Source organism: Chaetura pelagica, unplaced genomic scaffold, assembly GCF_000747805.2.
Source record: "Chaetura pelagica isolate M959 unplaced genomic scaffold, ChaPel_1.0 scaffold135, whole genome shotgun sequence".
Classification (NCBI taxonomy): Eukaryota; Metazoa; Chordata; class Aves; order Apodiformes; family Apodidae; genus Chaetura; species Chaetura pelagica.
The window spans coordinates 3,773,936-3,796,876 of record NW_009953649.1 but is presented as its reverse complement, the minus strand read 5'-3'; the positions used below and the strand labels follow the sequence as shown (position 1 = coordinate 3,796,876).

At 36.3% G+C, this 22,941-nt stretch overlaps 1 protein-coding gene across 1 annotated transcript; it reads right to left on the bottom strand.

Annotated features, from left to right (window-relative positions):
- Positions 1 to 10,777: 10,777 nt before the first annotated feature.
- On the bottom strand, positions 10,778 to 20,764 carry FBXO30 (F-box protein 30). The gene is made up of 3 exons (XM_009999984.1): positions 20,659 to 20,764; positions 11,851 to 13,945; positions 10,778 to 10,981 (listed from the first exon to the last, which is right to left on the bottom strand). The coding sequence occupies exons 1-3, from the start codon at positions 20,682 to 20,684 to the stop codon at positions 10,778 to 10,780; spliced, it is 2,325 nt and encodes a 774-aa protein (XP_009998286.1). The 5' UTR covers positions 20,685 to 20,764.
- Positions 20,765 to 22,941: the final 2,177 nt, after the last annotated feature.

The following is a 22,941-nucleotide window of genomic DNA, read 5'->3' as shown; positions in this document are numbered from 1 at the left end:
GCTGAATAATCCATGCCACATCAAACTCAGAGCTGTGCACTGCAGGTGAGAAGGCAATTGCATATCTGTCCATTTTGTACATAACTGGAAGGAGAACAACTTCAGTATTATTTTATTCCAGAAAGATCCTATACTGAACAAGCAAGAGACTTAAATTTTTTTAGACTTAATACTGCAAAAGCTGAGCCCTCCATTGTTTGCCTGCCAAATTAACTGAGCCAAGGTAGTGTATTCTGTTGGAACAACTAAATGGTATTTATCTTCTAATGCTTTTCTTTTGATATTTTTAAGGAGAGAGTAGAAGTCAGTATTTGTATCATTCTAGTCTCCATGTCTTTGCATGGAAAGTTAAACCAACCTGTCCTACCAAATGAGGTTCTCTTCACATTTTTAAACACTAAAGCTTAGCAGGTAGGTGTTTTGGTTTTCATATTTAAAAAGTGTAAAATAAAAAGCACTGTCTGTGCCTTCACTTACTAGTAGCAAGATTTAAAGTGACTCAAGTAAAAACATTCTGATTTGTAAACCTGAAAGCTAAGACTTTAACTATTAGAATTAACAGATAAATTAAGGAAAAAAGGAAATAGTGTAAGGAAACTGTTTAGTGTCTGGACTACGTAGACTTCAAGACAGGGTAGTAGTTTTTCTGCTACTTCTCTCAGCCATGCTTTTTGCAATGCTTTATGGATTTCATTAAACTTCACATACAATCAGTTAAAAAATTAAGCTACTGATTTGGATATTATATAAAACTTTTTGAACATTGTAATTCTTCTCTGCCTTTCAGAAATGCTTGCAAATATAACAACGTTTCTTTAGGGACATGTCATCAAACAAAGAACTATAAAAGGGAAAGCTACAGAACTGTTACTTGGCAGCTGACTAAAGTGATGGATGAATTGATTATCACCTAGAAGAGCTTGTTTCAGACTTCAAGAACTAGCACTTTGTTCCAGGATTGAGACATATTTTAAGCAGCAACCAGTATGACCTGGATTAGAACAGTCTGAAAATTGCATGGAAGTCAACTGAATCCACTCACTTCACGAGAAACACCTCATCTGTAGATTTAGTAATAGTGTTGTCATATGCCAGTACATGGATATGTACAACATGTATATCCCTGTAGCTAAGAAACTTAGAAGACTGTTCTACTGAGACCAAAAATACTCAAAAATCTGTTAAAAGTTGTCTTTACATGACAAATCCAGCTGGCATCACTTTTCATTCCAGTGTTTCTAAGTCAGATAAACAAGCTGCTGGCAGTCTTTCCAAAGTAAACAAGTTCTTTTAAGGCTTCTGTCCATAACACTAGAGAATGTGTGTTTTGGAATTACATTTATTATTCTGTATTTATTAATACTTGTTTTGCTGTAGTGCATCTTTTTTTTCAAACATTACTACCTGCATACATTCAAGGAAATAGAACCTGACATGTCTGATACAGTGATCCCACTAAGCATAAAATGAACTGCATCAATTTCACAGAATTACCGTAGTCACAGCTTTAGCATCTCAATTTCAATGTGATTACACATTACATATGATACATATGGAGCAACAAATAAAAAGTGGTGGTGTTTTTTCCTCACCCAAATTTCACTATGGATGAATTTGTCAGAACATATCCTTGAAGTCTAATAGCAGCTTGAAAGGTCACTAATAGTGGTGTTAAACAATATTTTGGGGAAAAAAAAAAATTAAAAAAATGAAAGGATGGCACTTGTATTGTTCATCCTACTTACACTGATATAAAAAACAATATACTAACATTTAATGCCACAGAGGGAAACAGAAGTGACAGTAAACATGCTGGGAGAGCACTTTTGTCAGTGATGGGATCACTGACAGTACAGGCTAGATTTTGGCTCCTAGCATATCCTGTGGCAATTCCTCAAGGAAATTATTTGTGCAGTAATGTGTCATTAGCTGAGTTGTGGTAAATGACTAGATACATTATCTCAATCTGCTCCAGATGCAAAGTACAGAACATCTGCTAACACTGCCATGATGTCTCAGCTGATTAATGGCTACCTCATTATACTGTAGTAGTCTGCAATTATAAACTATGTGGTCACACGTGTCTGGGAACAGGTAACTCCCTTATGGGAGAGTCCCAGATAATGATGTGCAGCTGGTAATGGTCTCTGTAGTTTCTTCAGTCCCCCCACAGGGTAGGTTCAACTTCAGCACAACTGTCAAATTTTACTGCCATAGATGTAAGCAGTCACTGTTACCTGCTCTGCTGCACCAAACTGAAGAAAAACAGTCTCCTGTGATCTTCACATAACCATCAGGGACTTGCTCAAGACTCAAAGTAGCACAAAATGCATCATCAGTTGGCTACTTGCTAATTTCTTCCTGAGAATTGTTAGGTCACCACAACAGCCAGGGGATACTCAACCGCTTTGTGTGCTGTTCTCAGTAACTACCGTAATTAGCACTGAGTTGTTCATCCAACTTCTGTCAACTGAAGAGTGTTTGAAAGTTCAAACAGATTATTCCAAAGGCAGACTGTGCCCTAAATCTCTAGAGTAGTATTTGTCAAAGCCACTTTTGCTGAGAGTGTACCTGTGGTCAGAGCAAAATTAAACACCAGTCACAGTTTATCTTGACTCATTGCCAAAGCATAAATTACCCAAATTCTCTACCTCGTTTGAAGATTTCTTTATTTTACCTAGGGCCTTCTGTCCAACTTCATTTAGCACACCTATATATACAAGGTAACTATTTCCTACAGTGGAATATCTTATTCATTCATTTAGTGAGGAGGGAAAGGTGAAAGCAAGCAACTCAAGCAGCTCTGGCAGTAATGATGATGTGAGAAACAGCACCTTATTATTCTATGTTCCTTCTCTGCTTGATCTGAGGACAAGACAAACTGGCTCTTCCACAATGCACAAAGCATTCAGCTCTTACTCTGAACATTTGTATCTTGCTTGCTTTCTTGACATAAACCATACCAAAAAGTTTGTGTTTCGTTCCAAAGCAGAAGGAAAATATAGATAAAAACCTTTTTTTTTCTACAATGCAGAATTACAGCTTTCCAATTGAATGATATTGCTGAGTGACATTAAACCATACAACCCACTTCACTAGATCATTAACACTGCAACCCTGATGACAAATCTAATTAAGGCTTCAACACCTACTCCTGGATCAAAAACCTGAATCGAAACTGTTCAACCACTTGAGTAAGAAGAAACAACAAAATTGCTCAAAAAGAAGAATCTTTTGGGTAGTGCTACTGTTTAAAATTCATACTATAAGTACATATGCATCCCATAATTCAAAACCAAGTACTTTTTAGTCTGAGCTAGGATGTTCATGGGCATGTAGCAGAGGTGATGCTCTTGCTGAGTCACAGGACCTCATCACATCATATATGGTACAAATTAACACAATAAGCCTTGTATCTCAACCTCCCAGGCCCTTGCATGTTCCTTCCAGCTTTCAAGCCCCATTGGAAATGGCAGAATGTAAAGAGTCATAAGGACAATATATCTCAAGTAGCTTTCCAGTGACTAGAGAATAGTAATTTTTCTACACATCTATGATTGCTCCTTTTGAGTGGAGACAACCACACCTGAAGAACTAATTACCACAGAGACAAAAAAAATAATAATAATTAAAAAAAAAATAAAAAATGAAGTGCTTTCTAATGGGCTTAGTCCCTGTGGTGGGTTTTATTTTGGCTGGCTGCCAGATGCCCACCCAGCACTTCTCTCACTCCCCCTCTTCAACAGGATGGGGAGAAATAATAAGATGGCAAAGCTCACAGGATGAGATAAGGACAGGGACACCACTCACAAATTACCAACACAGGCAAAAAACACTTGAAGAAAATTATTCTAATTTAATGCAAATTTTAAAATAGAGTACAATGGTGAGAAACAAAGACAAAACTAAAGACACCTTCTCCAGAAGCACCCAGAGAACTCAGATTAAATCAAGGAGCAGGACTTTAGGTAGTTCTAAAAATAAGGCAGCTTTTTGTTACCTCAGCGAGAATAAGAACCATTTTTTAAATTGAAATCTGCCTCTTTACTACTGTGAAAAGAGACCTCTTTTTAGGTATCCTAATCATATTATCAGAAACAAATCTAATGATCCAGAGATTTGCCCCACCTTGGATAGAAAAGATTATTTCAAAGCTGGTTAACTTTAGATTACCCATCTGGAACAAGTTCCACATTTCTTGAAATGTGAATGCTCAAGCATAGAGACAATTAAGTGTCCTGGGTTTTTTTTTTTGGTGCCAACTTCCCTGCTAAACATAAAAGCAGTTTTTCCTGTGAAACCTGGATGATACTTGAAATTAAAAAAAAAAGACATGAAGTACAAAACATTAAAAAGATCAGCACTAACATGAGAGGAGACTGTTGTCAAAAGTTCAACATGACTCCTAGGAAACTGAAGTTTCAAGATGGCATGGAGTCATAGCTATATATGAGAATTGTCCTCCCTAATCTCCAGTACAGGGTTGAAAATATTGCTTAATTGCCATCTGAGTTATATAGCAACTACCAGAGTCTTAGCAAAGACCTCCAGCAACCATGACAAAGATCAATGGTAGAATCTTCTATTAGAAACTGTCTCAGCCCACTAAAAATGTAGAAAAGCCCTGAGTTTTTTTTTCAGCTATTTACATACTTGAACAAGTTAAAGAATACAAAACATCTAAATGATAAAATTAGCAAATCTTGTATCATTTGAGCTTCACTTGAAGATCAAAAGGACAGTAAAAAGGTGACACTGGCAATCACACAGCTTCTGTAAATGCCTTTTGTTGTTTTTTTTTAATTAAATTTAATCACTTTCTTATCTATATACAGTAGATTTCATTTAAACAAAATAGAGAAATTGAGTTTTCTATTTACTTGTCAGGCTTTCCTAACAAACACTAATGAATGCTCTATATATAGAAACAGGACAGAAACCCATAATTTTTCTAGCTGTTGGAGTGGGGTTTTTGGTGGTGTTGTTTGGGGTTTTTTTGTTGCTTTGTTTTAGTTTTTAACCTTTAAAATAAATGCTTCTGTGCTTATCCAAAACCAATCAACTGAAACATATGATTACAAGCTGAAACTCCACTTAACTGAAGTCCAAGTCATAGGTGACTTAGACTGAACCAGTTTTATCACAAAATATGGAAACAATCTTGTGTTGTGTGCAGTCCCACCTGCTGAGAGGTTAGTCTTACTGCATTGTTACATCAAGAACATCCTACACATCTGCATATCAAAAACCATGGGCGCATTCAGATCCCATATGAAACTCTTCTTGCTTAGAAGTACAGCCACCTCGCTTAGGCAACAAGGCATCCACTCATCCCTTACTCTTGAAACACAATGGCATGAAACTCCAGACAGCTGATGCTCATGAACAGCTGCCAGAGTTCAAACAGTAGTATTTTACCTCAACCCAGGTTCAAATCTCATTACGTGGCACATTATTTACTGCTTGCTGTGAAGGCCTCCAGAGTTACATGTGGAACACAACTATACAGTTACAAAACTAAGGAGCGCACGATATTCAGATGATTACACAACATGTAACAACCAAACATTAACACTTTGGAACAAAGTCCAACATATTCATGCCAGGTCCTTGACTGTTCATTTGTTAGCCAGCAACATAATCAGATTAGTTTTGTTCTGCAGCCTACCCCTTTGTTGGGATGTTCATATGAAAATACTAATGCAACGTTCATCTTGCTAGCAGAATTCTCTCAGTAATTCTCTCACAGTAAGCTTGAAGACAGCTCTTTTGATACATACTTGAAAGGAAACCTTCGTGTGGAAAAAATACATCTTAAATGAAAAGCATAGATTGCAATCTATTTTTTTGTTTCCCCTTTTTGTTTTGTAAAATTCTCAGTGCAATACTGTATTGTGACACTGTCAAAGTGAACAATTTTGTAAGGTCATTGCAACTTTTCCTACTACTATTTTTCTGTGGTCCATTCACTTTATGATTTAAAATAAATAAATGTCATCACAATTTAGGATGAAACTAAGCACCAGAACACTGAAATATCCTCAAGGTAGAAATCACATTTTTTTTTATTGATTCTACAAATCTAGCCTTATGTGAATTTATACCTCATGAAATTCTAGATTTTTTCCTGGATTTTGCTTTTAAAATCACACATGCTTATTTTGTATACTGTTTTCCTCTACATGAGGCTATAACCAGTTTGCATACTTACTGCTGCATGTATGGCAGAACTTGGTTTGTCAAAATGGCAGAGATGTGGACTTATGCTCACATTTCATAGTGCCTCTATTGCTTAATGTTTTCTCAACTACCAGGCCAGTAGCAAGTCATAGTGAATGGCATCAGTCATCTCATTTTGCTCCTTGTATTCTCTTTTTTGTTCCCTTTTTCTGGCAAATACTGATGGAAACCATACAGATGAATTTTCCATATCCAAATAACCTAATTTTTCTACTATTTTTATTTTTAAAAATGCCTCTGAAACCACTGGCATGTAGAAAGAACCTACACCAAATACATACCTTGCATTCAGCAGAGAGGACTGCATTCAACTTAACTAATACTTGACTCAGGAATACAGGCAGCACTTGGAGACTGTTTACAACAAAAGCACATTATAGAGCTCAAGTCACAGCAGAGTAACTCCTGGTATCATGGCAAAACTAGTAAATTCTCAGTAAAACACAGTCATGTTATGCATAAGCCAGAAACTCCCAGCACTATCACACACACAGTTCCTCAGAAGAGTCTATGATGAGACTGGATACCTTTGTTATTTTAAGCCTACTTTTCCATTCAGTTTTATACTCCAGTTTGGATTACTGCTACAATATTCACCACATGCTGAATAGTCACACTATGGGAATTCCATTCTTCAAACTGTCTCTGCTTTACATGCCGTAACTTTTTATAAACACTATCTGAATGGTATTTTTCTCCTCAGTGTTGTAAACAAGATTTTGCTCATCTCCAGATGATCAAAGATGCCTGAACAGACACTGACTGAAAGAATTTAAATGAGCTTTCTGATATTACAGCAATTACATCAAATTCTCCACTGAACTTCAATCTCATTTTAGGAAAGTAGAGTCAGAAGAGCCTATGAAGATAGTTTTAGCAGTAGTATTCTCAGAAAAAAAACAAGCTAAAACATACAAGCAGATCCTCTAGAACACTTGAAGCATCAGGAAAGTTAAAGTGAGACAACAAATATTAACTTACACAGCAGAATAATCCACTTATGGAGAGAGAAAAACAAAAGGCTGATGTGGCCTATCTAAAAGTAAAATAACCACAAGTTTGTAACAGCTGAAATTAAACCATGAGTCACACCATGTTACTTGACACAGTTTAGATTAATTTATTATCAATTTGTGTACATTTTTATTTTTAAAGGTTATTAGCATATATACTCATATGAGCAAATGACAGGGCAAAAAGTCAATTTCTGGGCAAAGTCTTCTCTTTTAATAAGGTTTTGTTTTATAGTTTGCCATTCCACAGACAGTCTGAACTACCACTGTTATCTAAAACCACCCTAAATTCTGGCTTCTGTATTATTTTATGTAACAACTTTTGTCAGAAAACTTTACTCATGAGACAATACACTGAAAATGTTATTCACAAACCTGTAGTGTGTGTATCACGTTGATCAGATAATCTTTCTAATTTATTATTCAGGAAGAAAAAAACCAACATTAAAACAAACCTATAATGTACAGTATGAGTCTTCAATATTATGTAGTTAAAATCTTTAATTGTGGAAGGAAATCTATGCTGCATAATGGACCAAAGCTACAGAAATGGGTACATAGTCTTAAAAGGAATGACTGGTCTTCATAATGAGGTGAATGTGAACACATATTAATCACTTTCCAATTATGCAATGTTTAAATGTTTGTATATATATTTGTTTATGTAACTTGATTTTTAAGTACTTTCCAGAATCCTATAGGCAGACATTGAGCACCATATTTGAACACCAGAAGGCTGGTGTTCAGCTTTAAAAAAACAACAACAACAACAAAAACAGAAGAAAAAGAAGTACAATCATACTAGAAGAGAAACTCCAAAAGTTTTATTCGGATTTCAACAGACATTGCAAAAAATATTGCATAATGATTGAAAACATAGTATTTTAAACAAAGTAGCAATGTGGGATCAAGTAAAAGAAAGACTGAAACAGCTGTCTATATATGCTGTAAGGAAGATGTACCAGGAAAGGAAAATGACATTTTTAAAATTCAAGCGCAAATGTGAACAAGCCACATTTTGGTAGACTGACTATACACCATAGATGTTTTACAAACTGCATAGCAGTGTAAAATCAAAAGGTCTTATCCTAACTATATTGTATTCCTGCATTTGAGGCAGCTTACAAGGCAGAGATTTCGTTTGTAACATTGGTATTTTAATAGCTCTGGATTCTCATAAAAAATAAACTAATTTAACAAAAAAGCCTGTATCTACATTTGAAAATAAAAGTGCATGTATTGAGAAATAGTGTTATTTCTTAAGAACACCAAGTACTTAAAAAGTTCATTTTAATAGATAAATAACTGATGATCCTTTAGGTGCAGATCTGCACTGTGCTACAAGCAAGATTCTATCCACACCAGCTCCTTTAACCCACTTTTCCTAAGCAACCGAGACACACGTGCCTGCCAACCATACTTATCAGGGTTCTGGGTAGTTACCAAGAATGCCAAGTACCAAAACCACCACATTGCTGACTTAATACCAATAACCCAAGACAGATGTTTTAAAGTAGATTTAGCCATAAATGCAACCATCAACTCCTCAACATTCAGGATCCTTCCTGTCACACAACTACTTTTAAACACTGGAGAGCAGCAGCAAGGAGCCATTAGAGCCAAAGGACAAGAACTGATGGAAGCCTGTCTCCTGCCTTGTACTGAAGAATTTGTGGGCAAGGAGCACTTCAATGCACTCAGAGAACAAGGATGGGGCAAGTGTCAAAAACCCTGCCTAAAACCCAGTTCGTATAGTCAGATTAGTACATGAATCCAGATTCTCCTTTCCACATAACTGTGGTAACAGCTAAGAATTACTGCAAGTATTGCTAACTCTGTAGAGGGTTTACTCCTCTCCCCAAACAAAAAAGAGAGAAAGTGTAGGAAGAGAACATGTAGTTTGAAGATCCAGACAGAACTTCTGTCTGAGCTCTTGTAATTTCAACTCATGGCACTGAAGAACTAAATTTATTATTTTTTTCTGGGCACCTGTAGCACTGTGATTTGAAAAAGGCAGTGAATGTTTAGCTGGACTGGACCCAGAATGGGAAACGCACAGATACCAAAGTTGTGAACTGCAGCCAGACTAGCCATAAACAAATGTCCAGTACAGAAATTATGAGTAATAAATTTAGCCATTTTTGTAAACATCTCCTCCTTGCTAATCTCTTATTTTTTCCTATAATGGAAACACATACTGTATTTCTTTGTTCCAAGCTCTGGTCTGTTTCTGTTTTAGCTTTGTGGCACAGTTGCTAAGTATAACAGGCTAGAGACACCAAACATTAACACAAACAAGCTGGAAAGTCAATTCAAGTTATTACAGTTTTGTTATAGCAGGCCATTTTTCATAGCATGTATTCTGTTCAAAAATGCTTTGTAAGATCTTTTATTGTGGAAGACTGGAAGCAAATTGGAGTTGCTCATTTAACAGATGTGGTTGTACATACATTTCTGATATGCCTTATGCAATTAACAAATCATGTCTCATCTTATGAAGATGATGCATTTGCTATACATACCAGTAATTTAAAATGCTCCTCCAAAAAGCAGCATTTTTATAGACAAATTAACAGAAAGGGAGACAACACATCTCATAATACCATAAAACAAGTAAAGCCCTTTCATTAGCTGCATTATAAATTTGTAACTGTTCATCACATACTTTGAATTTCTGACTGCTCAAGCAATTTAACCCTCAGTCAACTGCAGGACAAGGAATAACATATTAAGCATTTTATACGGATGTCATTTTAGGTGCGAAAGTAAAAACTAGTATTCCATGTTTTTAGCTCTTAAAAGTTTTGCTCCCAAAAGAGAAATCAGTTATTAGGTCAGAAGAAAAACAATCATTGATGACATGTGAAAAGAATGTTGTACTAAAAATTAAGCTGATGTAAATCTGAGTTCACTTAGGTCACTCCTAAAAAAAATATTTTTTTAAAAAAAGCTGCTCCTAGATCACCTGTTAACTAGGAATAGCACTAGAACACAAATTTTATGAGAAAAGATGTGCTTAAAACCAGTGTTTTGAGACATGTACTACAAAGTTTTGAGTTCTTATCTTTGAAATATTTGTATTACAACTTGTTAAAAAAAATAGACCAAATACAGAAAGTACAAAGTACATTTGGTCAGGATTTTGTCTCATTACAATTCAGTGTTTCCTATCTAAACGTACATACCATTTAGAGGCCATTTTTAAAATGTTATCAGTCAACAGCAACATGGGCACCAGTGAATCAGAAAACACACCTTAGGATTTTGTTCTTAAATTATATAAGTTAGATAAAACTACCCTGTCCAGCAAGTTCTGAATTTTTCAATCATTAAGGCAACAACTTTCATTACTTTCCAGCTAAACAGTATTATAAAAAATAAATGTCACTTCAAACCTTATATACACAGTGACAGAGTAGATTTAGCTAGAAAGTATCTTTAGTACATTAATAAAGTGTCACATAATATTACCGAGGTTATATCAGGTGCTTGAGTGTATGTGCAATTGGAGTGGTTGCAATATTTTAAAGTACTGGTTTCAAAACAGAGCGCAGTGAACGTCCTTCTTTAGTGAGTTCTCGTGTTACACACATACATGGCAGCGGAACAGCCTCCTCTCTTCTCTCTACAGCATTATAGCTACATTTCTTCAAGTGGTCAGCCATGCTTGCGATGTCAGCAAACTTCCACTCATTCACAGTACAGAAGGCTGTACTGAAGCGCCAAACCTAGAAAATAAGTTGCACTTAGGCTCAAAATGTCTTCAGATACCTGAATTTAGAGCAGGAAATTCAATGTTCATGCCCTAATAATTTCAAGGCAATGTTCTACAGCTAGTGTTAATCATACTAAAAATCAACATGACAAAAACATACATTGCTAAATTTTGCATAGCCAGCCCAAGAATGATTCATATTTGGAGTCAACTCTGAACACTACCAAGAAAGGCAGGAAATGATTTTTGAATCTATAAAGGGATGCAGTCAGAAGCTAAATGCTTAAGTACTCCGTGACCAGTCACAATGATCAATTTCTGAAATTATCAACTTCTGCAATGATTGCTGCAAATACTCAGCACTTTGGGATGGTGGAGGTCAGAAATGGTGAAAACTGTACAAAGGTCACCCCAGGGTTTTATGAATTATTTACACTCAACAGTATGTGTTGAGGCCCTCAATAACAATGGATAGGATCTCAACAGAGGAGCAAAAATTAAAATAGCTGTAAACAGAATAAAGGTAAGAAACTCAAACTTTGGGGGCAACTTTCCCACTTTTGATGAATATTGACATTAAAAAAAATACGGAAGTAACCATTTAATAATTTAAATAATGAGAAAATCAGAGGTTAATTTATTTACATCAAGAAAAAAACTACAGATACTACTTTGACTTCCTCCTCAGGTGTGGAAAACCCTGAAACAATCTATTAGCAATTTTCACTAATTGTTTTTCTATATGGCAATCTGTTTCTTGAAGGGATATTATATCAAAAAACAGTAAAAACAATAGTGATCGAGGAAAATATTAAGGGCAAAAACAGGGACATGACCAATTTAATACATTCTCTTTCACGTTCCAATTAAAAAATAACTTACCTTTTCTTTTATCTGCCAAGAAGAACTTCCATCTGGATACCTTCTCTTCTCCCAGAGCAGTATCACCATTCCACGTGCTTGAAGCAAGCTTCCACACACATCTCTCATTAAATGTGACACTCTTGAAAGCTGACATAAACTAAAGCCATCTAGAAAACTAGCAATGTGCTGCAGAACCTCAAATGGTAGACTACTCAGATGGTCATTGTGTAGTCCAATTAAGCAGCTTTTTGCTGGTTCTACTAATACTGTGGATATACAAGGCTGAACTCCAAATGACCGTAAGTGGCGGTCATGGATAATTTTTGCCCCTTGTGTTGAAGGACAAAACCTTCGTTGAGAATACGTACACCCATAATATGCCAAGGGACACCTCTGCTCCATCCAGCCATTAAGGCCAGCATGAATGTCACCATGCACATTCTTAAAATGTGATGAAAATTCATTCCTCCTAAACAACTGTCCACAAACAAATGTAAACATTGAACGCTGTTTTGTTTGGTATCTAGCCACATATTCCAATACCAAATCCAGTCCAAGGGTCTGGAATGGACTTGGATTTGAAAGCTGTGGGTTGGCATGATCACATGCAGAAGCTGAAGCTATTTCCCCCACCATTGTATTTGTGGCCAATATAGCAGATGGGAGAGAAAATGTTTGGGTCCCAAAGTCAACACGATACACATCAACGGTGCGACTTTCTGATATCCCTCTACCTCCGGGAGAGTCTCCTAGGCAAAACAACAGAGCTGCAGTGATTAGATCAATCCCCTGAAGACCCATAGGATCTTCCGTTATCTCCAGATCTGATGTATCGACAGCTTTGTCTTCTTTTGGTGTAGACCAAAAGTGGTTAACAAGAAATTTGCATGATCGATGCCGTAAAAGTGAAAATGCATCTACGCTTCTCAATCTTTCTTGCTCCACTTGTCTCTCTAACATTTCTTCTTCGTTAGCATTATGGGGAAGTAGTACATGATTAACATTGCCATTAACTAAGTGATCAGCTGATATTACTTCTTTAAGTTGTGCTGTTACAGGGAAGGAGCTGCAAGACTGTAATGCTTCATCATCATGAGAGGCAGTACATTCACCATTTGCTATACTGGATGGTTTTGAATTAGATACATCAAGATCTTCAGTCTGGTCCAACATCTCTGAACACTCATTTTCTACATGAAAGCCATTACACAAAAGTGAGGAGTTACTGATGTTTACATTTGAGTCATGGTTCTGCACTATGTCATAATAACTATCACTGGGACCATTTTGCTCCATTTGTGAATTTTGACTTGGGCTATCAAAATTTCTTCCCCCAACTGCTCCTTTGTTTTCTTCATCTGGATATTCACGGTCAGACTTTTTATCCTGAATAATGCCATTAGAAACTTGTTCTTTAATCTCAGTATCTTCTTTCATTTCATGCGGTGAAATGCAATGTCTTGAATTTAATATGTTAATGTCCCTTGTAGCAGTGTTCAGGATATCCAGAGCAGCAGCTAAACTCCTTGTTGTTTCTACAGTAGCTTGATAAAGTGCGCCATAGGACTCTTCATCTACAGACATCAAACCATTTGAATGCACTGTATCTGGGGCACTTGATTTGACAGAGGTTTGCTCTCTGGATTCTGGTATTGGATCACCTGCTTTTGACATCATAGTTGCTACTTTAAGTGATTCTAATAACATGCGCTGGTCTTGAAGGGCTAAAGCCATATCTAGCTGTTCCACTTCATCAACATCTTTACTCAGGTTTTCATAAGATTTTCGGTCAGCATAACTGACTGGCCATCTATTCCACTCCATGGTACAACATACCACACTTGCAGGACAAACTTCTAGATGATCAGCAATTTTATTTCTGGCTACTATGAAGGGACATCCAAAGCCACTATTCAAACAAGGCACTCTCTCAAGTGGACATAACATGCGATGTTCCTCAGCTTTACACAAGTGAAAAACTGCACCACAAACCAAGGGGCAGCCAATCAAATCACAGGAAATGCCAGGCTCTGGTCTGGTCATACAACGACGGCTGACACAGTTCACACAGTGCAGATGTTGTTGATGTTCCTCCATGACTGTAAATCCAACTCTAAGTGAAGAGAAAGAAGACAAACACATAGAATATTAACTCAATATTGTTAATATTTACTAACAGTTACTTCCAGTGCTGCATGCTAATAGAATGTGAACCGATCAGTAGCCATTTTAAGAGATATTTTATCTCAAAGGCATTGGGTTTTACTTGAAGATTACAGATACACATTTGGATTGGAGTTCAAGACATAATCTATGCATTTATTCACCAGGCATAATATATGCAATTCAGGTAAAAGTGTTGTACCCCTCTGGAATAGCTCTTTCCCCCTGTCCATTACACAAAGATGATTCAATGAAAAACAAAGCATGACTGTTGACTATGGCCTGTTACCTTTTAGAATCACAGAATCATTTTAGTTGGAACCTAAAATACTAAACCACATAACTCTATGGAGGAATAAAGGAAGCCAGATTAATCTTTATTTGCATGTCTCTAAATTAAACAGAGGCAACCTATTCCCTGGGCTGCTTGCTACCACTGAGGTTTCTGACACCCTCTTACAACTCTTGATTCAGGCAGTCTGCACCCCTTATTAGCATCTATCTCGCTCCCCTGTCACGTCCCATTCTCCTCCACTCCATGTTTCTGACAGACAGCAGTCCTTTACAACAGCTCATCGCTCCTTTTTAATTAATCTATAGCCTACTGCTCCCCCTTTATAGCAGTTGTTGCATAAGGGTAGTAATTATAGTATACATTAAATAAATCCTTTTATGTCATCGAAAACTTTTATGTAAAATTTTACCCAACACAGTCCTACCTGTATCTCCATTTTAACCCACAAAAGGTAATATTTTTAATGCAACCTGTGGCCATTGTGACTACAATATCAGCAGTCCACAGTGTAAAGGTAGCACAAAACTTTACATAATAAAGCCAAGCAGTGATAAAAATTGAAATAAAATTCACTGCACAAATTGACATAAACAAAAAATTCAATTATGTGATGTGGTAAGGGAGAAAAAAAGAAGGAAAAAAAAAAAAAAGAGTAAACTTTGTCTTTGTACCATACTTTGAGATGCTCTGGAATTGCTCATTAGCTGGAGTGCATGCCCACGCAAGTGGCCAAGGTCTCCCCCATGTGTTAACAAAGTCCCTCTCACAAGCGATACCACTAGGGATTACAGTTCAAGAGATCAGAGAATGACTTCCACAGATCCAAATCTCAAAATACGGCATCAATTCACTGCTCAGTTCCATCTTTTTCTCAATCCCAACCTCCAGCAACAGTCTTGAAAAATAAAACGCTTACAGAATTTAAGATTAATAGAAATGGTGCCTTACTTTATTCTACTAGCTAACAAATGCTCTCATGCATCGTCTTCAGACAGACTTACCAAGTTTTATGTATTAACACTTCTTAAACTAAAAATACTCTAAACTGCAAAAATAAAACTGGCGTTATTCCTTTTGTTCAAACAGAAGAGGAAACAAAACAAGACTTTAAAATGCTCCACTTTACATTATTTGAAGCATTTAAATAGAAATGTATTTGACACTTCACTCACTTGTATTCTTTTAATGCTTTGAAATTCATGCCAACTTCAAGTAGCAATCAGTCCTCATCCCCCCATCCGTTGTAATCTGGATAACTCAAATATTTTAACCACCCACTCTTCTGAACACTTCTAACAAAGAAGCATATGTGCTACACTTAGCAGGCAAAACACAGCTGAATTTTCTCCGCCATATCTTAGTATTTATATACTGAGTAACAAGTAAGTTTCAAATAGTGTCAAGTGCATCAGTCACTGAACTCAAGCGACTGACTTGCTAAGCACTTCAGCAAACCTTTCTGACAACCTGCTTTCAACTTGCATATTAAGTCAGACAGCAAAGAGCTGAAATATGTTCAGTAAAGAATGAAACAGAGGAAATTATTTGACCTCTCTGAGGTATTTTTAGTTCTTCTGGCAAAGTGTTAAGTAACTCCTGCCAAATACAGCAGCCTACCTCTGTCTAGACTAAAGAAAATTTCAGAATTTTGCATCAATACCAAAACCAAACTCTAGTTTTCCTGAAGTCAACAGGGGAGCAGAGATCGAAAGAAAGCTCTCAAGTTATGTATTTTAATGCGCTTCACACAAAATGGAAACAGCCTTGAAAAAGACTAAAAAAGTTAGTCTATAATGCAAGAGCCCTCAAAGAGCCCAGCCCTTGCTTCATACATATCTACACAGTGCTACTCCCATAAAACAAGCAGTCTGGTAGCAATAAGGATTGATTTAATCAGTCACTCACAATTATGTTTAAAAACCCACAAAACTAAAATAAAATTGTTTACCTACTTTGCAAAAAGCTATGCACCCTGCTCACTTTCAGATGGTCAGAAGCAAGTCACTTCCCGAGCAGCAGGCAGGTGTGCTCCCCAGCACACACAGCTGTGCTAGCACCGCTCCACCACTGCTAGGCCAAAGCTGGACTGTGTGCCAATAGCTCAGAACACAGACTGAGCTTCTGTTTGCCTGCACCATTTGTGCAGACATACCCTAAATTAGTCAACTATCATTAAACACTACCTTTAAATAGCTTATGTGAGGTTACACAGAAGAACATTCTATTAAGACAGTAAAGCGTCCTCCTCCCTAGCACACTATCTTGGTCTTTCTAAGTCAGATTGTGAAACCCAAGTTGCATGACGATACTGGCTTTTCTCAGGCTTCTGAACTGCTTTCACATATAAGCTAATATTCATCACAACTTAATTATTTCATACAAGCAATTGAAATTTTCTAGTGGTGAAAACATCAAATATCACTAGCAAACAGTATATGAAAGCCAGAGCAGACACTAAAATACCATGTTTCACAAATAGGTAGATGCTAATTCAGTTCCGTAACAGATGCTTGCAATTGTTTTTATAAAGAAGCAGTCATACGTGTGATCAATTAAATAGCTAAAGTAACCTAGTCTCTCAGTTACCATAAATTAGAATTTTATTGATCACTGAAAAATTTTATATTAGTTGTCATTTTTCTTAAAATTCAAATACTTTGACTCCTTAACTAAATAAATAATTTAGTATTTCTTGGATATCAATAGACCATCAGCAGGACATTCACTAAAATTCCATGTCCTTTTCACAAGCCTCTACTTCACAGCACCTGCTGCAGAACCTCAGTTTAGTCAGAATGTCGCATTTTATTTATAGCTTTCTATAAAGTTCTTATATATTTATAAGAAATGTCCTTTTTCTGTATTTTTTTATTTCAAACTCAACTATTGTTTTGGGCAGTCATGAATTCCTGGACTGTTTAAACTAGTTAAGGCTTTTGATATAATTCAATTATCAAATTGCTAAGTCCAAAGGCAAAAAACTAAAATGATCCTATCAAACTAGTGCAATAATGGATAAGACCTCAAAAATTAGCACATTTATTGGTTAACAAATGGTCACATACTCTGTTTTGTAAGCTAACTTTGTGAACCACAGAACTTAGCACCTCTTTGATTCAATTATTAAGAGCAACCACATATGAATAATTTTTCTTTGAAGAACCAGAATCAATATTACTAATACTACACTGAGAACAAGAACCACCCTCTTCCCAAATATTACCTTGTAAAGTAGCAAACTGTTGGGTGAAGGGGAGATAAAAATACTTGCTGGAGGTAACAAAGTGCCTTCAGTTATTCTGATAGAGAAAACTGAAAGGGCTGACAAAGAATGTCACTGCTGATTTGAAGAAAAATGTCTGCCACTAAAACATGTACAAATAATATTTACAGTGTTTAGACCCCTTTGTGTTCCATGCCACAGTGTCAGATCAATGACTATACCACGAATGAACAGCTGTCCTTTTCTGATACTGTTGTGTCAGCAACTGGCTTCAGTTCATATGAGATGCTTATGTATACACACTTGACTGTTACTAGAAGAGAAACCTAAAAATACATCCTGTTCCAGTGAGGTGACCACTGCTCTCACAATTCGTGCAATCACTTGATGTTATCGTACATACTATACAGTCAGCTGACCAAATCAGCCACAACATGCTTTGAAAATCTGTCATAATTAAAAGGATTAAAATTCCAGCTGCTACAGCCACATGATTTTCAGCTGGTGTTGTAACACAAACATGAAAATAGCATAATAAGAGTTTCAAACAGTCATCACACAATACTTGAGCTGCAAGTGAGAGCTCTCCCTTTTCTCTACATCAGAAAGTGTAAGGAGCTATACTTAGTATTATCAAGCCAAAAGTCTGCTTACTTACTCTCCCCTACATTAATTGTTTTGTGCCAGTAAGATAGAGAATCATAGCAGCTATTACTGTTATTGGAACACTTCCTTACTCAGGTACCTTTTACTCCCCAAATCTATAAAACTCAACTGTCTTTGAGACTCTTCCCTCTGTCAAATCCAAACAAAGAGACCAACAGATTCTTAAATTACTGGTTCAATTACTGATTCAAGGAAGTAAAAGAACAGAGACACAAGCAGTAATACAGGTTTAAACTCCCAGGAGCATCCAAATCCACCCACAAGCAGCCAAATATATGCAAACGATTCTAAAAAATTCCCTTTTGTTTTAGAGATTGTAGAAGAGACTGCTATATTTCTGAATCTTCCAGCTTTTACCCAGGTCTCTGACTAAAACAGTGGCTAACAAGTCTGGTAAGATGCAGAAACCTTTAGAGAGGAAATGGCCAAGAGAGAGATTTAAACGATAGGTGGTTTGAAAAAGAAGCATAAGGAAAAATAGGGCAAAAGGTAGAAAGCATTATTATTTTTTACAAAAATGGGCCCTACTGTAGATAATTACTAAAGTATTTCATTTTTTTATATATTTTACCATGCATGGGAGAATAAGCATAAATCACCTTGATTAACAAGTCAAACAATCAAATGCTTTAAAGAAACTTTGCAGTCTTCTAGAAGGCAAGCTCTTCTTGTCTTGTCATCCTTATGCCACATAAAAAGTATAACAATTTTTGTAACTAAAACCACCTCCATGTATTACTATATTACCCACATTATTACTACATATGCCCACATTAACTTTCTATTTATGCATGCTATGCTCCCTTTTTGCATTTGAGGGTAGTGGTATTTGGATTGGTTTGAGGTCAGTTTTGATTTAACAGTTTCCAAATAACTGATGAAAAACATGACCTGGAGTTCCAGTAAGATGTCTTCAACACCATCGCAAATGGAGAATGGCAAATGCCACCACTAGCTGCCATCCCTGCTTGAGTTAAGCAACAAAAGGCAGCTCTAACTCTGCTCTAGCCCCACCCTGAAGCTTCTCCAAAGGCAGTGCACCCACTGGCCTCATATTAGGGAGCTGGTTATGTCAAATCATGCTTAAATGTCTCTCCATAGCACTGGGAAGGCAGGAAACAGGGACATACAGCAAAGTTAATCTAACACAACACTAATTTCCAACTACTCTTCAAAATGGTAAATTCAAATAAAAAACAAACAACATTACAAAGTGCTAATTATTAACATGAAATAACATAATTAAGAGGTGACAAATGTAAAGGTATGTGCTTCAGTTGCACAGATAATAGAGTAGTACATATGGCCATATTGTACTATTTGTATATTAGGCAATTGGGGGTTTTTATACATTTTTTCTGATTTCAAAGAAAAGTTCCTGACAGGAATTTTATGAAGTCCTGTATTTCTTCAAACTAGTTTGCATCAGACATACTTTTAGGAAGTAGAATCCTTTCAGATGGCACACTTGAGATCTCTGCCTTATGGGGTACAAATTACTGGCCCTCATCCTGGAGTTCATTAGGACATCTCTGGCGTCTGTTACAAGTGGGTGGATGAGAGAACACTTGGATACACAAATTTTGACTGCATTTTCAAGCATAAATTCATCCACAAGAAGAGAGCAATTTCCCTGCCTGATAGTGATGGCACCTATTGGACATATTTAAATTAATCTACATTATTTTTTGATTGATCACTGAACATGGAAAGGAGCTTCAATTACTAAAGCCCAAACTAGTAGGACAAGTAGTATGCTACTTCTACCATTATCATAATACAGCAATTTATATGAGAAGAGGCAGAAAAAGGACCGGCTCAAAACAAAGACCTCAGGTCCTTCAGGAATAATTCTAATTTTATCAGTGATGTAGAACCAAATGAGTATGCACTAACTGCTTTCTGAAGCTTGAAGTTATCCATCTACCACAAAAACAAGCAGACCGAAACAAAAAAAAAGTTTTTCCATGTCTACTCCTGCCCCAAACACCCTATTACAGGAGCTGATCTGTATATTGCCCTCTTTCGTGTAACACTTTAGCAGTACCTTTCTCCTCAGTGGCAAACATCTTCCTCTCATTCAGGTAATTCCTTGAGATATTCCTCCCTAATGGCTACAGCCAAAAAAACAGAATTCAAGGAGAAAATGACCCAAACCAAAACACTACTTTGACTAAACAGGGCCCTATAGTGACACCCCATGTGGCTGGCTTTGTTTCACTTTAAAATAGAAGCTCTGATGGAATCATAGAACACTTCCTTCTGTCACTGATAAACTCTGTAAGTGCTACAAAACAAAACCTAACCTACTAAACTTTTCCTTAAGAGTACTTTTGTGACAGGTGTGCCATGCATTCTTGTCTCCTTGACACATTCCCCAAAGAAGAAACCCAAAGGCCTTTGGCCACACACTGACACAGAACAACCACACCAGGAACAGCTGTACTTGCTGCATGGCTCAGGCACAAAAGCACTCTACCTGTTGAGATGGTGACAGGAGAGCATCACCTAGTAAGCCAGTAGATTTCATGTGTAAAGCACTTCTGAACTTGAACTCAGTGCGACTCCTCGATTGCTGCAGACTCTGCAAGAAATGAAATCGGAAGTAAGGTTCTGAGTGTACATACTGCTTTCTATATGTAAAATTCTCTGAAAAGTTCATGTGCTTACACCATCTGGACCTACAAATGTTGAATATTTTTGAGGTTTCATGGAAAAAAACCCAAGTTTTTAACAGACTTCGCAAGTGCAATCTAAGTTCTGTCATTTTAGCTTAGTGAGCTAGTAAGTCACTCTAGATAGTTACTTATTTTAAGGCTAGAAGAGATTATTAAAAGTTGTTATTGTAACCTATTTCATTGAAGTCTTTGGTTTGGCCCACCAGGTAGCACTTAATGAAAAAAAAGACTTGAAGTAAGATTGCAATATCTGGAGAACTAAAAAATTAAGTACATTTAAAGTTTGATTATTGTACAAACTGCATTTTAGTTTAGCTAAAAATTGTTGAGCTTCAATCTTCAGATATCAAAATTTATTAAGCAGTTGTTTGGTATTAAAAAGATCTTTACTAAACCAAGCTGCTTCTTCCATGTTTTCATAGGCATAGATTATCACTTAAACAGAACTGAGGGGACATACCCAAAGGAACAATAATATCCTTACACCTCCACATACCACCTCACAAATCCCTCAGAAAAAAGAAGTGGCCATTTCTACAGAACTATTGGAAAAAAAAGAATTATTCTATACTACAGTAGGTAGTTTTAGCCACCCAAAAGAAGCCAAAAATAAATCCTTCTTCTTACATAATATTTTCATTCATACACATTGCCATAGAATTCCTGAACTCTGTATATTTACAGAGATCAGGCCAAAACCCTTGTTAATATATTGATACAAGTCCTACTACACAAGTTTAACTAGTTCCCATAGGAAAATAAGAAAACAACTGTAAAGTAAATGAAAAATGTGAACACACCTGCTCACCAAATCCTAGACTGAAATGCAGATGTTATGTACTCTGTACATACATGGTGGTTTGTTGTTTGTTTTTGGTTTTGTTTTTTTTAAATTAAAAATACAGCCTTGTTTGTAGAAGATGGCCTGACCACTGTAAAGCAAAAGCAGATACTACAGAAAAAAATAAAGTAGTGGGCCCCCCTCACCCCTTACTGTGCCAGATAATACTAAAGTAGAAAAGATGGAGTTTGTCCTAAAATATTTTGAAAACTTCTAAGTAGAACAAAAAGAATAGGGGAACAAGAACAGAGACAGTATTAACAACTGTAACCTCTTCTGTTTTCAGGTATTTCATTTTCTTACCAAATGAAATGTTTTTTGCAGCACCAATTAGTGCTTTTGCCCCTTCTAGGTGCTTGGTTTTAAAACAAATGGAAATAGTAAAAAAAAAAAAATCCAATTTAAAAAACCCAACATTTTCCAAACAAAAGGTCACCTATCTCAAATAGTTGGTCAATATGGAAGCTGGTAACATTGTCTCTTTATGAGCATGTTATACCAGTTCTTTCAATCTCTTTTTAACTTTAATGAAGAACTTGAAAACACAAATATCTGCAGTACACTTTAGTGCAGCATTTTAAGATGTATAATGAGTCATCAATTTTTTATCTCTAATATCATTTAGGCTGCTTCTTACAAATGTCAATGGGCTTGACCCTATTACTTTTTTCTCAAAGACTCCAGCCAAACATTCCCATCCAAATACAGTCCATAACCAACGACAATAGTGACTCAGCGAAAAGGTTTTGTAAGAGCATTACAGCTATGCCAATAATGCACACTTCTTAAACTGAATCTGCAACTCCAAGAAATTATTCTGCCCCACAGAACATTTGGAAAACTACATTTTCTACCAGAAATACTTTTAAATACACAAGTAAATACATAGCTTAAACTTCAACAAACTAAACATCACCTACCTCCTAGCATCTATGTAATCAACTTTGAACCAGGTATCACTACTCAACCATCAACCTGAACCACTATCATTAGTTTGATATGAAAAACCGTAACTACACCAATTAGAATTTTACCTCACCATGCCTCTCATTCTCATGCTTTAAGTTTAACACTATCAAGTTTTCATCATGATTTCACATTAAGAGCTTAGATTGAAAGTTTGGCATTTGGTAAACAACAGTATATTCAAATCAGTTAGAAGTTCTACACTGTAAGAGTTGGCAGGGTACTTTAGATCCAAGTAGCATTAATCGATTACAATACAATTAAAACATCAAGTGTC

Excerpts from the sequence above, each read along its gene's own strand:
- FBXO30 (XM_009999984.1), bottom strand. The coding sequence starts at position 20,684 with ATGCTCTCCTGTCACCATCTCAACAG. Across the intron at positions 13,946-20,658 it reads TCCTGTCACCATCTCAACAG|AGTTGGATTTACAGTCATGG; the intron begins GTAGAGTGCTTT and ends CTCTTCACTTAG. Across the intron at positions 10,982-11,850 it reads CTTGGCAGATAAAAGAAAAG|GTTTGGCGCTTCAGTACAGC; the intron begins GTAAGTTATTTT and ends CTTATTTTCTAG.